Source organism: Hyperolius riggenbachi, chromosome 1, assembly GCF_040937935.1.
Source record: "Hyperolius riggenbachi isolate aHypRig1 chromosome 1, aHypRig1.pri, whole genome shotgun sequence".
Lineage (NCBI taxonomy): Eukaryota > Metazoa > Chordata > Amphibia > Anura > Hyperoliidae > Hyperolius > Hyperolius riggenbachi.
In genome coordinates, this window is record NC_090646.1 from 566175496 (window position 1) to 566189558 (window position 14063).

General features: G+C 40.6%; 1 protein-coding gene across 8 annotated transcripts in view; it reads right to left on the reverse strand.

Moving 5' to 3' along the window:
* KIAA0825 (KIAA0825 ortholog) overlaps positions 1–14063 on the reverse strand; it is a 516601-nt gene that overhangs the window by 412950 nt on the left and 89588 nt on the right. For all 8 annotated transcript variants that reach the window (XM_068247538.1, XM_068247506.1, XM_068247507.1 and 5 more), the window contains exons 5-6: positions 10638–10808; positions 3297–3379 (exon numbers count right to left, since the gene is read on the reverse strand). In XM_068247538.1, the coding sequence (XP_068103639.1) occupies positions 3297–3379; positions 10638–10808 (254 nt within the window). The remainder of the gene's footprint in view (positions 1–3296; positions 3380–10637; positions 10809–14063) is intronic.

Genomic DNA, 14063 nt, shown 5'->3' on the forward strand with positions numbered 1-14063 from the left:
TTTAGCATATACTCAAACTTTAAAATTAACAAGGAAAAGACAAAGATTCTAAATATAGGATACTCAAATGAGACTCAAACAGCAATGTAGGGAGCAAACCAGTTTACATGGTGTGAAAACTCAGTGAAATACTTAGGGATTATGCTGAGTAGCAATACTAATGCCTTTTTTACTAATAATTTCCCCAATCTAGATAAGAGGAGCAAATATTCTAAGTGGAGCTGACCGACCTTGCTTTAACATTCTTGGAAGGGTGGAGATTATTAAAATGTTGGTTCTACCAAAAATATTATATGAGCTTCAATGTCTCCCAATAACCCTTCCCAGCCAATGGTTCATTGAGTGGAATATTATCTTCCACAAATGTATGTGGGCAAATAATAAACATAAGATTAAGTATACACAATTAAAAAAGACAGAGAACAGGGAGGTGTGGGTGCTCCTGACATCGAAACCTACTACAACAGCATTCACCTAACAAGAGTAGTAGATTGGACAGTGGGTCTTGAAGATAAACTCTGGGTTATGGCAGATGAAAAAGAAGCGGATTTTAACCTACTATTTACATGGATGCCAGGGAATATTTGGGCCATTAGTCATGAGGATAAACACCCCCTCATCAAGCCAACACTTAAAATATTATATGATTTAATGCTGAAGTGGAAGAGGAGGGCTGGCACCCCCCCCCCCCACCCCCCCGGTCACACTAAAGGATAACACAGAATTTCCTCCGGTTAGACAAAAAAATTGGTTTACTGCTAATAGAGTAGACAGTGAAATACTGATATTGGACCTAAAAGGAGATGAGCTAGGTATCTCTTGCCTGCTACAAGAAAGAAATGATATCCAACCATGGGGTAGAGTGCAAATTAATAGATTCCTCAGATCCCTAGAGAATAAAAGACCGGGTATCAGATCTAAGATAGTATCTTCTTTAAAGAAAAACCTGCAAAGCTGTTATCACTAGTATATAAGTTTATTCATGGGGAAACAACACAGAAACTGTCAATATGGCAGAAAAAATGGGAAAGGGATCTGGGGGTTACCTGGGGAAAAGAGGAGTGGCATAAGATCTTCAAACTGGTATGGAAATATCCTAATCGTAAACTGCAACTTACTCATCATAAAACAATGACCAGATGAGATCTTACTCCGGCTAGGATGGCTAAATTCACTGGGGATGGAGTGGAATGGTGCTGGAGGTGTGATCAGGGGGGAGGTGACGAGACCCATAGGTGGTGGAGTTGCCCACAGGTGAACAGGTTTTGGCAAGCAGTAGCAGGGTTCTGGAGTAGATATATGCAAAAGACTGTACATATTTCACCTCTTAAAGCAATGCTTGAGGTCATAGAAAAAAAACAGAAGAGACAACTGAAAGAACTGAGAGAAAATGGTAGCATGGTGGCCCACACTATATTAGCCAAAAGATGGAAAGACAAGGACCCAATAGACCTGCCAATCTGGTTTGCAGGGATGTGCCACTTTTGGGAAGAAGTTAATGGGGAAGAGACGGAGGCCTTAAGGGAAGAGGGTAAAACAAAAAGCTAACAGATCTCTGGATGGACCTATTATCCAGGGGGGGGAAGAATCAATAGGAACTGGAAGGGAAGAACAGGCTGGTATATGAATGAATGTACGATTGGGAGTAAGTATGGATTGAATGTGCAAGGAGGATTGGTGGATGAGAGGGGTGGTTGGGGTATGAGTGACCAATTTGGGAGGTAGAATGCGAGTTGCTGGGGAGGGAGTAGGTATCAGTAGTGTTATAAGTACTGTGAAGCACTTAGAGATCGGAGACCTCCACGGTGGATGGAGGTATGTGTCTGCCTCGCTGCTTGCACTGATGATTTATGCAGGAGGGGAGCACGCTGAGGGGAGAGTCCGCGGTGATGTGCAATGCTCTCCCCTCATGCTGCGACCCCCTCCTGCCCCCCCCCAAAACTGTCATGAGCGGGCATGGGGGGGGGGGCATCCAAATTCTTGCAGGGGGGCCCGGGGACTTCTAGTTACGCCCCTAGTCTAGTGCAACAAGAGCACCCATCCTGTTATTCAAAAATGTAACCACCTGCGTTTAATACATTTTTACTACAGAGCACTCCCATATTAAATGTACAAAGGGGGGAGGGAGCAGAGCATTTGGGGCAAGTGTCACTGGACGGATTATATTTGGCAATCCTAGAAGGTTGTAGGTACATCTGATGCACTATGTACATTTGAGTAATGCATTCCCGCAGATATGGAAGCTTTTTTTTAACTGCTTTTAAGGAATCTTCCCAGTCTTCAGCATCCAGATCGACGCCTGCACTGGTCCACTTTTCAATTGATGATGTGGTGCACTCAAGGGCTTTGTGCTCTATTATCAGATTTGTGCAGGCTGCCTATCAGATGTTTAGCACAACCAGAAGATACTAACCCAAGGGGAGGCAGAGAGACAATTGTATTGGGGTACTACCAAACTGAGCATGGACATCATGTAAACGTCGGAGAACAGTCAGGCTAGCAAATGTCTTAGCCATAGCTTCGATTGACAAAAGTTTGAAGTGATCCACTATTTGGCCCAAGAAAAAAATTCCCTGTTGAGACCCTGATCTGAGTGCTGTGAACGCACGAGCCATGGGTAGGAGGCTGTCGGGAGCTCGGCCACTGATGCAATTGAGACCTACTGCACAGGCACCAGCTACAGAGCCCTTTCTGCGCATGTCCAACTGTAAGTACATCTAGTTCACGGGTCCTGACCATCCTGGTCGGGGGCCGCAACAGACAAAAAACTTTGCACTATAGAGGGAAATGGATGATGAGGTCCACCACTGCTGGGCAGTAGGAATATAATGAGGTAGTTATTTTCAATGCGTTTCCACCTGTATCCTTTAAGCCTACTTTTAAAGCATTTAAACACAAAATAAAATAGTGGGACTCTAAAAACAATTAAAAGAAGAAAATAAAATAGGAGAAGGTGGATAGATAGATCGTTTTATCTCATCCGTTTATTTTCAGTTCAGGTTTGCTTTAAAGAAGATTTTTCACGTTGTTTTACTAGAACATCTTTCACCATATGCTTAGCTTTCTACATTATCTACATGAAGACCAGCAATGTATGTAAAATATGAGGTGATTTCATTATGAATGTTATTTATAAAGTAAAATAATGGTCCTGTTGACCATCATATTGTACTCCATACACCTGGTGAGCGTGACGCAAAGTCCTGGAAATGTCACTATACTTCCAGTGTATAATGTATTGTAAAAATAAACATACTGCTGTGGCAGGAATACATACATGATTATATGGTACCTACCATTTCCTTCATCAGCAAAGAGCCCTCGTCTGCTGAGCTGCCTTCATTCATTTTCCCTTCATTACTGTCAGTCTTTAGAATCCCTACATAGAAAACATTATGTGAGCACATCTTGATGTATTCAGCGTCTGAATCAAAATGCTTCTGTATTCAAGTGTTCTCCATTCACTGACATAAAATCAAGTGGAAATACATACAGTATATATACAGTGACAAACATTTAATACATTTAACGCCACAATGGAGCTTATGCGTGAAAAGTGTTGCCCACAACAACTGATTAGCTTTCAGTGTTTATTCTGAATACTGCCACGGAGAAAAGAGGGGCTGAAATGCTTTTCCAGTTATAGTAAATTATCGTCAGTGTTTTAGCTAGTACATTTTCTAAACATCTTCCAGAAATGCAATTAATCATTTTGAATAAAGTTCAGAACCACTAGTGCCTACTCCACAAATAACAATAGGTATCAGCCAGAAACACACACATCCTCACTGTGTACAGCCAATTAATAATAAGTATCCCAGCGCTCTGATACTTATTATTAATCATTTTAAGCAGTTTTGATATTGATCAAGAACACATCTCCCAGGGTAAAGTGAAATTCCAGTTCCATGGCACATACAGTAGCAATAAAAAGTATGTGAACCCTTTGGAATAATATAGATTTTTGCACAAATTAGTCATAAAATGTGATCTGATCTTCATCTAAGTCACAACAATTGACAATCACAGTCTGCTTAAACTAATACCACAGAAATAATTAAATGTTTCCATGTTTTTATTAAACACACCATGTAAACATTCACCGTCCAGGTGAAAAAAGTATGTGAACCAAAAAGTATGTGAACCCCTAGACTAATGACATCTCCTAGAGCTAATTGGAGTGAGGTGTTAGCCAGCTGGAGTCCAATTAAAGAGATGAGGTGGTGTTGGTTACAGCTGGTATGTCCTATAAAAAAAACACACACCAGTTTTGGGTTTGCTTTTCCCAAGAAGCATTGCCTGATGTGAATGATGCCTTGCACAAAAGAACTCTCAGAAGACCTACGATTAAGAATGGTTGACTTGCATAAAGTTGGAAAGGGTTATAAAAGTATCTCCTTGCTGTTCACCAGTCCACAGTAAGACAAATTGTCTATAAATGGAGAAAGTTCAGCACTGCTACTCTGCCTAGGTGTGGCCTTCCTGTAAAGATGACTGAAAGAGCACAGAGCAGAATGCTCACTGAGGTGAAGAGCTAAAGACTCACAAAAGTCTCTGGCATATGCTAACATCCCTGCTAGCGAATCTATGATAAGTAAAACACTAAACAAGAATGGAGTTTATGGGAGGATATTACAGAGAAAGCCATTGCTGTCCAAAACAAACATTGCTGCAAGTTTGCAAAAGAGCACATAGATGTTCTACAGCAGTGCTGGCAAAATATTCAGTGAACAGATGGAACCAAAGTTGTTTGGAAGAAACACACAATGCTATGTGTGGAGAAAGAGAGGCACAGCACACAAACATCAAAACCTTATCCCAACTGTGAAGTATGGTGGGGGGGGGGGGTATCATGGTTAGGGGCTGCTTTGCTGCGTCAGGCCTGGATGGATTGCTATCATTGAAGGAAAAATGATTTCCCAAGTTTATCAAGACATTTTTCAAGAGAATTTAAGGCCATCTGTCCACCAGCTGAAGCTCAGCAGAATGGTATAGTAGGGATGGTATTAACCTAGTGAAATGTGGTGCCTGGTTTCCTACAAACATGACGACTGGCATTCACACAAAAGAGTTCAATCTTTTATCTCATCCTACCAAAGAAATTCTGTTTCTCATGGTCTGAGAGTCCTTCAGGTGCCTTTTGGCAAACTCCAGACAGGCTGTCTGAATTTAATCCATTTTGGAATAATGCTGTAACCTAACAAAATGTGTCAAAAGTGATACACTGTGAATACTTTCCGGATGCACTGTATATCCAACATGAAAGTAGGAATCCTGGCACCCATATTTAGTGAAGGAAGTCCTTTAATCAATATGGCAGGAAATAAGTGTCAGCTTATCAGTGAGTGACTGATGGAGCAAATCCACATCAGAAGCTCTTCAATCAACATTATGTAAAGATTCTGGTTTTTTGAAAGCACTCACAGTGGTGCAAAACGCTGAGCATGCACTTTCTTGCTGCTCACCTCTGTATCACTGTAGATTATAGATTTTTTTTTCTAGAAGTGAATTTTGAATACCTTATGGAATGGTATGCGATTCTCTCTATTATGAATGGATTAAAAGCAAAGTCTTAAGCAAACCACAAGTGAGTTCTCCATCACATACTCTCCTTGCTAATGTGTTGAGCAACAATTTGGAAGGAGAGTTAGAGTTTCACTAACCAACTGCATTGAATCATACAATAGAGTATGCTGTTATCTCTTTAAGATAGTATAAGATTGTATAAGGAACCCTGATGGGTTATGATGATTGGTTCACTCATTTTGGTTTGGATTGTGGTGGGAAATATTAATGAAATCTTTATCTTGTGCCAAATTCTCCTTAAAGGATTGTTACAAGGTGTTAATGGTTTGTCTGTTTTAATTTTTAACCTTTTGGAAATGGGTAAGAGGTATCAATGCACCCTTAGGATATGGGGGTAAATGTCTAACTGGTGGTCTTATTATTGTTGGCTGGGCTTACAGATACCAACATTAAATTACCCATTTTACTATCACTCTCACCTACTTTCTGGGGCACTCAAAGGTGGGGAACGTTTTTTCCCTCAGCACTGGAACAAGGATTTTCTTTAAAGGGGGCTTTTCAACCTTCTTTAGCAAGGTATTTATGTATTTATTTATAATATATTTATAGTATTATAGTATTTAAGTATTCCAACCAATGTTGAAAGACATGTGGTCTGGTATGGTTCCAGAAGCAATTTAAAAGCTGAAAAAAATGGTTCCTTAATATTTATACATTTTTTTACGGTGGACTCAAACTCTTGCACAACACACAATGAAAAGTCTGTTTCCACATATAGTTGCTGCAGAAGTTCACTTTTGTGTTCTGTGTTTGTTTAGGCAGATTAGTAAAAGCAGTGTTGTACCATGTTAGCCATCAGTAAAAGCAAGAAGTTTTCAGGAATCAGTCTTGAATCAAATAAAATGTCCTCCTCCTCCTTGTGTTTCCTACCTGATCATGCACCTCCATTACAGTGCAACCATGCTATGCATCTGAGTGAACTCGACTTGCCTAATCCCCATGCTCCCATCCAGTGACTGACTAGAGGCGCCAGAAGGATAAAAGTACATAAAATTTTAAAAAAATTTGCTGGGAGGAAGTGGTGGACTCACCTCCGTTAAAGCAGACACCAAGGACTGTAAATATATAGATATACACATTTATTGAAAATACCCCAAAGATGCAACGCGTTTCGCGGGCACAGCCCACTTCTTCAGGCAATAAGCAGGGGATAAACAACAGCAATTCAGTTATACCAAGCAGAGCACCTCTGTGACAGAGGTGCTCTGCTTGCTATAACTGAATTGCTGTTGTTTATCCCCTGCTTATTGCCTGAAGAAGTGGGCTGTGCGTGTTGCATCTTTGCGCCTCTGTTCACCTACCAATATATTTGAGTCCACCCCAGGTGGAGGGGTGATCTACCCCCTTTCTTCCTATCTACAGAGAGCGACTTCTTAATCCTGAGTGAGGACAGGTCTAATCTCCTCACCTGCCTAATGAGTGGTTACCTAGGTGGTAACCTGTGTTTGTGAGTATTACCATCTCACTGTTTCATTTATCCAATCAATTTTGACATACTACACCATATTGGGCTCTCGATTTCTCTTCAACTATTGTACTCATAATGTGCTGCGTGATCTGGTTTTTCTTGTATTCCTGTATTGTCTTATTGCTGTATGTCACCCCTAAATATTGTCTGTAACTTTAACTAATGTCCAGCCCTGCGTAATACGTTGGCGCTTGATAAATACAATAAATATATAAATAGTGTCAGGTTTTTAGGATTTACATAAATTGTGATGAGGATTTTTTTACCCATAAAGGTTATCATGGAGAATCTTTTAGAGCAGAGAGGAAATTCTGAGTTTAGTTCCACTTTAACTATAGATTATTGTCAAACGATACTTAAATCTGTGTACTGCCTACGAAGACTAAATATTGTGTGGCCATTCTATGTACGGTTATTTCCCATGACAGTAAAATTACAAGTAAATTGCCTGGGATTGGAAATCACGGTTCTCCATAGCACTGCTTCAGACCCACAGCCGATGACATCTGTCTCCCACTATGGCAGCTCACACAAATGGAAAACTTCTAATCCCTTATCAAATCCTTAGTAGAAATTTAAGATGCTGGCAGGCAAGAAGTACCTGGATTTTTATCTCTTCTAGCAGTATAAGATTATTCTCAAAATTCATTTGTAGGACAAAGATACAGAGACCTTTCAGTCTTAACAATGTGAAAACGGCAATAACACTTTTTTCCCCCCTTTTTCTTATCATTAGAGGTTATCTCTTGGGAAGCAATTGCCTTCTTAACAGGTTCTTTTAATCCAACCTCAGTAGAGACCTTTATTAAGTTTTTAAAGAACACCGAAAGCTCTAAACAGGCAATATGACTGTGGTGATGCTATATTCTCTGTTCATTTGTGATGACTTTTTACAATAGGAAAATGTAACCGCTGATAAAAGGGCAGAGAGAGCAAGGCTGCCTCTGCCTAGCACATGGTATCTCTGAGAAAAATCCTTCTATTATATAACAATTCCTTTCTGCTGAATAAGATTAGGAAAAGTAGGTTCAAATTAACAACAACCTAAAACGATAAAACTAGTACAAGATAAACCTGAAAATGTTTTTTGTTCTACATTTTGTGGATACAGGGCCATATGCAATTCACTTTTTCACCTGAGTTTTCTCCTAGGTGAGGTTTTAAAACGTGTCAATAAAATCCCTTTTAAACCAACAGCAAGCAAAAAAATATTCAAAATAATTTTGGTAGCACTACTTTTTGATACTTTTTTCCATTGCAAAGTGCTAAAAAGTTATTTTAAATTAAAGATGAAAAATTTTCTCCTAGGAGAAAACTCAGGTGAAAAAGTGAATGGCATATGGCCCACAGTCTCTAAAACATTACAAGAAATCCCTAAAGGAAGATACAGTATCTATTCGCGTACACACACTTACCGATTGCCACCCTTCAAGATCAATAATAAGTGTTACAAGTGATTAAACAGTTGTTAAGTGTTGAGAAAATTAGGAGAACCTCATCTCCCCCCCCCCCCCCCCCACCTTAGGGAAACAGCAGTCAAACTGCTGGTATGGTGGTATAACACTCCTGTTAAATTACACAGGATTTTTCCATCTTACTCCCCCTGTGTTTTAAGGGTTGCAGGGCTATAGGCAGAGCATATTTGTGGGGACTTGGGCAGAGGCGCATGCTCTCTGGGCCAAAATCTGGGATAAGTTTAGAAGAGCCACTTCCGTCTCAGTTTCAGGCTCTCCACTTTTAGGAGACTTTATGTTGTCTGCATCCTGGCCACCCAGCGGGTAACAGAAATCACCCAACCTCACTTTCTCTCAGTTTAAACATAGTTGACCTGCTGATGGAGACAGGTTGGACTATGTAATCTCCTGCTTTAGAGATATGTTTCTGCTTTTAGGACTTTGAGTTCAAACACCCTCTGATTCTGAGCCTTTTGCATAAGGGAAAGATAATGGACATACAGTAGTTAGGTCGGAATGCAGGATGAGGCAAGACGGGCACTAAGTAGGACAGAAGTAAATGTGACTGGCTAGAGTCCACGCTGAACTGACAGACTGGCAGGAAAGGCACAGGCGGTAGGCAGGTCTGATGGGCTAGAATGGCAACATGGAAAATAGAAGCAGAATGAGCTAAAAAGGATAGCAGGATAGAGACGAGAATAACAGGTGTACACTGGACTGAAAGGACAGGGTAACAGATCTTACTCACAGGACAAGGTAACTGCACTGACTGACAAGACCAGATCACAGGTGCAAACTGAGATCTGGACTCACAGACAGAACAGTGTTAAGTATACTGACTGTTTAACTGGACAGAGGCTGAGATCCAGACTGCCAAGCAGGACAGGGTTAACCGGCAGGATGGAGTTTATAGGTTACAAATTCAACCTGTATTTGGATGCGATGCCAATATCTCCTGTTGTACAAATACATAAGTCTGCTTATGGCTAGCTGCACCCATGTGTAGCAGTTTGCATATCATTTATTTAGATTAGGGTTTAGCGCATAGTTTTGCATCAGATTTGTTTTCAAGGTGTGTAATTTAAATCCCTGGGGGGGCGGTGCACATCTCTGTTGGTTTCATTTCAGTTGCAGCCTAATTGTTAGTCTTTTCCCTGTTCTTTAGAAAATGTGTAGACCATTTATGGCTAGCAGCCTCAGGTTCATAATATTAACTGTTAGCTAGTGGTTAGGTCTCTTCCGAGAGGGCATGTCATCATCGTGGAAGAGTCTAGTATTGATCAATCTGTGCACAGGCTATCCTTGAAGCCAACATCCTCCTTTACTGCATCTGTTTTGAATGCAGGTTGTGTAATCTGCCAGTGTGTGGGCTCTGCACATCTATGCAGCTGGTCAACTCGGATGCAGCCTGCAATTGGAAGCGCTGCCAACAACTCCTGTTGTACAAAAATGTAAGTCTACTTATGACTATCTGCATCAATGTGTATCAGTTTGCATTCAATTTATTTAGATTAGGGTTTAGTGCATAGTTTTGCATCTGATTTATATTCAAGGTGTGTAATTTAGGTCCCGTAGGGGCGGTGCACACCTCTGTTGATTTTATTTTAGTTGCAGTCTGATTGAGTGCTGCCAATCTTTTCCTTGTTCTTAAGAAAATGTGTAGACCATTTATGGTTAGCAGCCTCAGGTTCATACTATTAACTGTTAGCTAGTGGTTAGGTCTCTACCGAGAGGGCAGGTCCTCGTCGTGGAAGAGTCTGGAATTGAACAATCTATGCACAGGCTGTCCTTAAAACCAACATCCTCCTTTACTGCATCTGTTTTGAATGCAGGTTATTTAATATGCCCGTGTGTGGGCTCTGCACATCTATGCAGTTGGTCAACTTAGATGCAGCCTGTATTTGGAAGCGCTGACAATATCTCCTGTTATACTTATGCCATTATACTAATTATTACACTGGCAAAGTTACTGTTCATAATTTCCTTTTGTTTTCTAACACAATCTGAAGCCTCCGCATCTTGAAGTGTAATTGATTATAACACAAAAGTGCCACTATTGTCCTCACAAACATTTGCCAATAAAGCTGTGTTGAAACTAAAAAGAGCAACATGTGGGGAAAGTTTCTTACCATGTACATTGGCCATTGCGTCTGGGTAACAGGGAAGAATCTCAAGACTTGCTTTCTCTACCTCTCCTTCAAGCCACAAGAAAAGATTGATGAACTTGGACAATGCTTTCAGCTGATTGAGTTGTAAAGTCCCATCTTTAGCTTTTGTACGGTGGTCTTCTATATTTGTGGCTGGAAGAAAGTCAGCAAACAAAATGCATGATATATAAGCAGACTATCTATACTAAACCTGTTTGAGTCAAGTCAATTAAGTCCAATATCAAATATGAGTGAATTCTAGCAAAATGTATTATATATTGGCCCACATGCAATTCACTTTTTCACCTGAGTTATCTACTTTAACCTATTTTAGTTCCTGGATGTAGAAACTACGTCCAGGAACCATGCGCGCTCCCGCGGCCGATTGCGCGCGTACACGCGCGCTCCCGGCCCGCGGTTCGTTAGCCAGGCAATCAGTGAATCGGCCTATGGTGCCAGATCACTGATTCCTCTCCCCCACTGAAAAAGCGAAAACTTCTCTCGGAAGCTGCGCTTTTTCTGGCTGTTACCTCCCCCATGAGTCCCCCTAAGCGTATGTTACGCTTAGAGTTACGTCATGTAAACAAACTCAAAAAGTAAAACTACAACTAAAAGTAAAAAAAATATCAAGACATATTTACATTATAAATCTAGTGTTTACATCCCACCCTCCCAAAAATACCCAAATAAAATGTTTAATATATAAAAAAAAAACCATTATAATAAAAAAAACATGTAAATATTTACCTAAGGGTCTAAACTTTTTAAATATCAATGTAAAGATGAAATATTTCTATATTTTTTTTATTTTAAACTTGTAAATAGTGATAGATGCAAAACGGAAAAAATGCACCTTTATTTCCAAATAAAATATTGTCGCCATACATTGTGATAGGGACATCATTTTAACGGTGCAATAACCGGGACATATGGGCAAATACAATATGCGAGTTTTAATTATGGAGGCATGTATTATTTTAAAACTATGATGGCTGAAAACTGAGAAATAATGATTTTTTTCCGTTTTTTTCTTATTCTTCCTGTTAAAATGCATTTACAGTAAAGTGGCTCTTAGCAAAATGTACCCCCCAAAGAAAGCCTAATTGGTGGCGGAAAAAACAAGATAAAGATCAGTTCATTGTGATAAGTAGTGATAAAGTTATAGGCTAATGAATGGGAGGTGAACATTTCTCAAGTGAAGTTGGTTAAAAAAGTGATATCAAATTTATTTTGAGTGTTTTCTTGCTTGCTGGTGGCTTAAAATGCAATTTATCACATGTTGCGAAAATATCACGTAGGAGAAAACTCAGGAGAAAAAGTGAATTGCATATGGGTCCTTGTTTGCTATGTATTATGTCTCCCAAGGCTCAACTGAAGAACCTTCCAAGCCAGAGTCCCAGGCTCTGCACCTATTGCCTCTAGACAAATACTTTTCATGGAATCCCGTATAATATTTTGCAGAGGAAGGAGCATCAATGTTGGTTAGGCATTCTTCAATTTAAAGGATAACAAATATGCATCTGGAAAGAGTGGTGCTCACTTACAGGTAAGGAAATTACTGATGACAAAAAAAAAATCTCTTAACAGAACCTCCAATAGCCCAAGAAGTGAGTTACAGTTAGTCAATGCAATCCTCTAGTTGTTGATAATTAACCACCTGCCAGCTAACTGATTCATTGGCTTAATTTCTTTCCCTTCCTGAGTCAATGGTAATGTGTATGTTAAAGAGACTCTGAAGCGAGAATAAATCTCGCTTCAGAGCTCATAGTTAGCAGGGGAACGTGTGCCCCTGCTAAACCGCCGCAATAGCGCCGCTAAACGGGGGTCCCTTCACCCCCAAACCCCCCACTGCGACACTTGGTCGCAGACTTGGTCGCTCCTGGAGGCAGGGCTAACGGCTGCAGCCCTGCCTCCAGTCGCGTCTGTCAGCGCGTATCTCCGCCTCTCCCCCGCCCCTCTCAGTCTTCCTTCACTGAGAGGGGCGGGGAGAGGCGGAGATACGCCGCTGATAGACGCGACTGGAGGCAGGGCTGCCAGACGCGCGTGGGGCAGGGCTGCGGCGGTTAGCCCTGCCCCAACCAGGAAGCGCTCCCCCGCATTATGGAGGGGATTTGGGGGATCAGGGACCCCCGTTAAGCCGCGGGATAGCGGCGGTTTAGCAGGGGCACACGTGCCCCTGCTATCTATGAGGTCTGAAGCGAGATTTATTCTCGCTTCAGACTCTCTTTAAACGTTTTTGCTGAGCACATGTGGAAATACAGATGAACAGAATGGTGCACAGACATTTAAAAATTGCTTACTGACCATGCAGTTATTAGGGAGACTGATGTTTTATAAGAGGATTAAGAAGCCAAAGCAAATGATTATGCTTGTTAGGTTTAAACACATTAAGACAATGAGCAATCTCATCCCATGTTCCAAGAAGAAACCTTTGCAAACACAGGAAGAACATACAAACTACATACAGATACTGTCCTAGCCAAGACCAGGCCATTTAGACCTGGGAATCACTCCAAGGCAAGAGTGATATCCAATACACTGCTGTGCCAACCATAACATGTTTGTATGCGGGGGAAACCGTACACCACTAAAATAAGTATTGCTATCTGTGCCAACACTGGAGATATTTCACCCCACTTCCTTTATCTATGACCCGGTCACTGGAACAGGAAGTGAACAAAATGTTCAGTAATGAGTGCCCAAGAATTAGAATGAGTTTGTTGTGGGCAGTAGACACTGCAGAAAGGTATATTTAAATCAAAAAGTACTAGCAGTACAGTAGTTGTTTATTTGCCCTTTAACCAATGCTAAAGCAATATGACCCTTCAGTATGAGTTGTATTCCACCCCTGATACATGCGCTAATAAAACACGAGTTTATATGTCCATACTGTATGCTCTACAAACTTGTCTTGTTGTACACAAAGCGTTGCATAGCACTGAACAAATTCTCTAAATAATTGTACCCTTAGTAATAGATACTTGCACTAATTAGATTTCCTTTTTTTCATAATTTTATATTTTTAAACCATCTGTTATTATAATACATTACTTGTAGTTGTTATTATTATTAAACCCCTCCCCCCCCCCCCCAATGAAAACATTCCATGTATGGACTGATGAAGTAATTTTGTTTACCAGGCTTGAAATTTCCATATATATATATATATATATATATATATATATATATATATATATATATATATCTATATATCAAAGGCAACCACAGAGGGGAATTACAGCTGCCCAGAATCCCCCAATCAGACCAAGGTTGGTGAAGTGTCTGGGGACAGGCACAAGCTGAGACACCAGAATATCTACATCTATCCTGCGGCTCACAGCCCGACCCCTTTCTTTCCCTGCTACAGCTGACTTTGGATGGAGCCAGGGTTGCCAACTCATCCCTTTA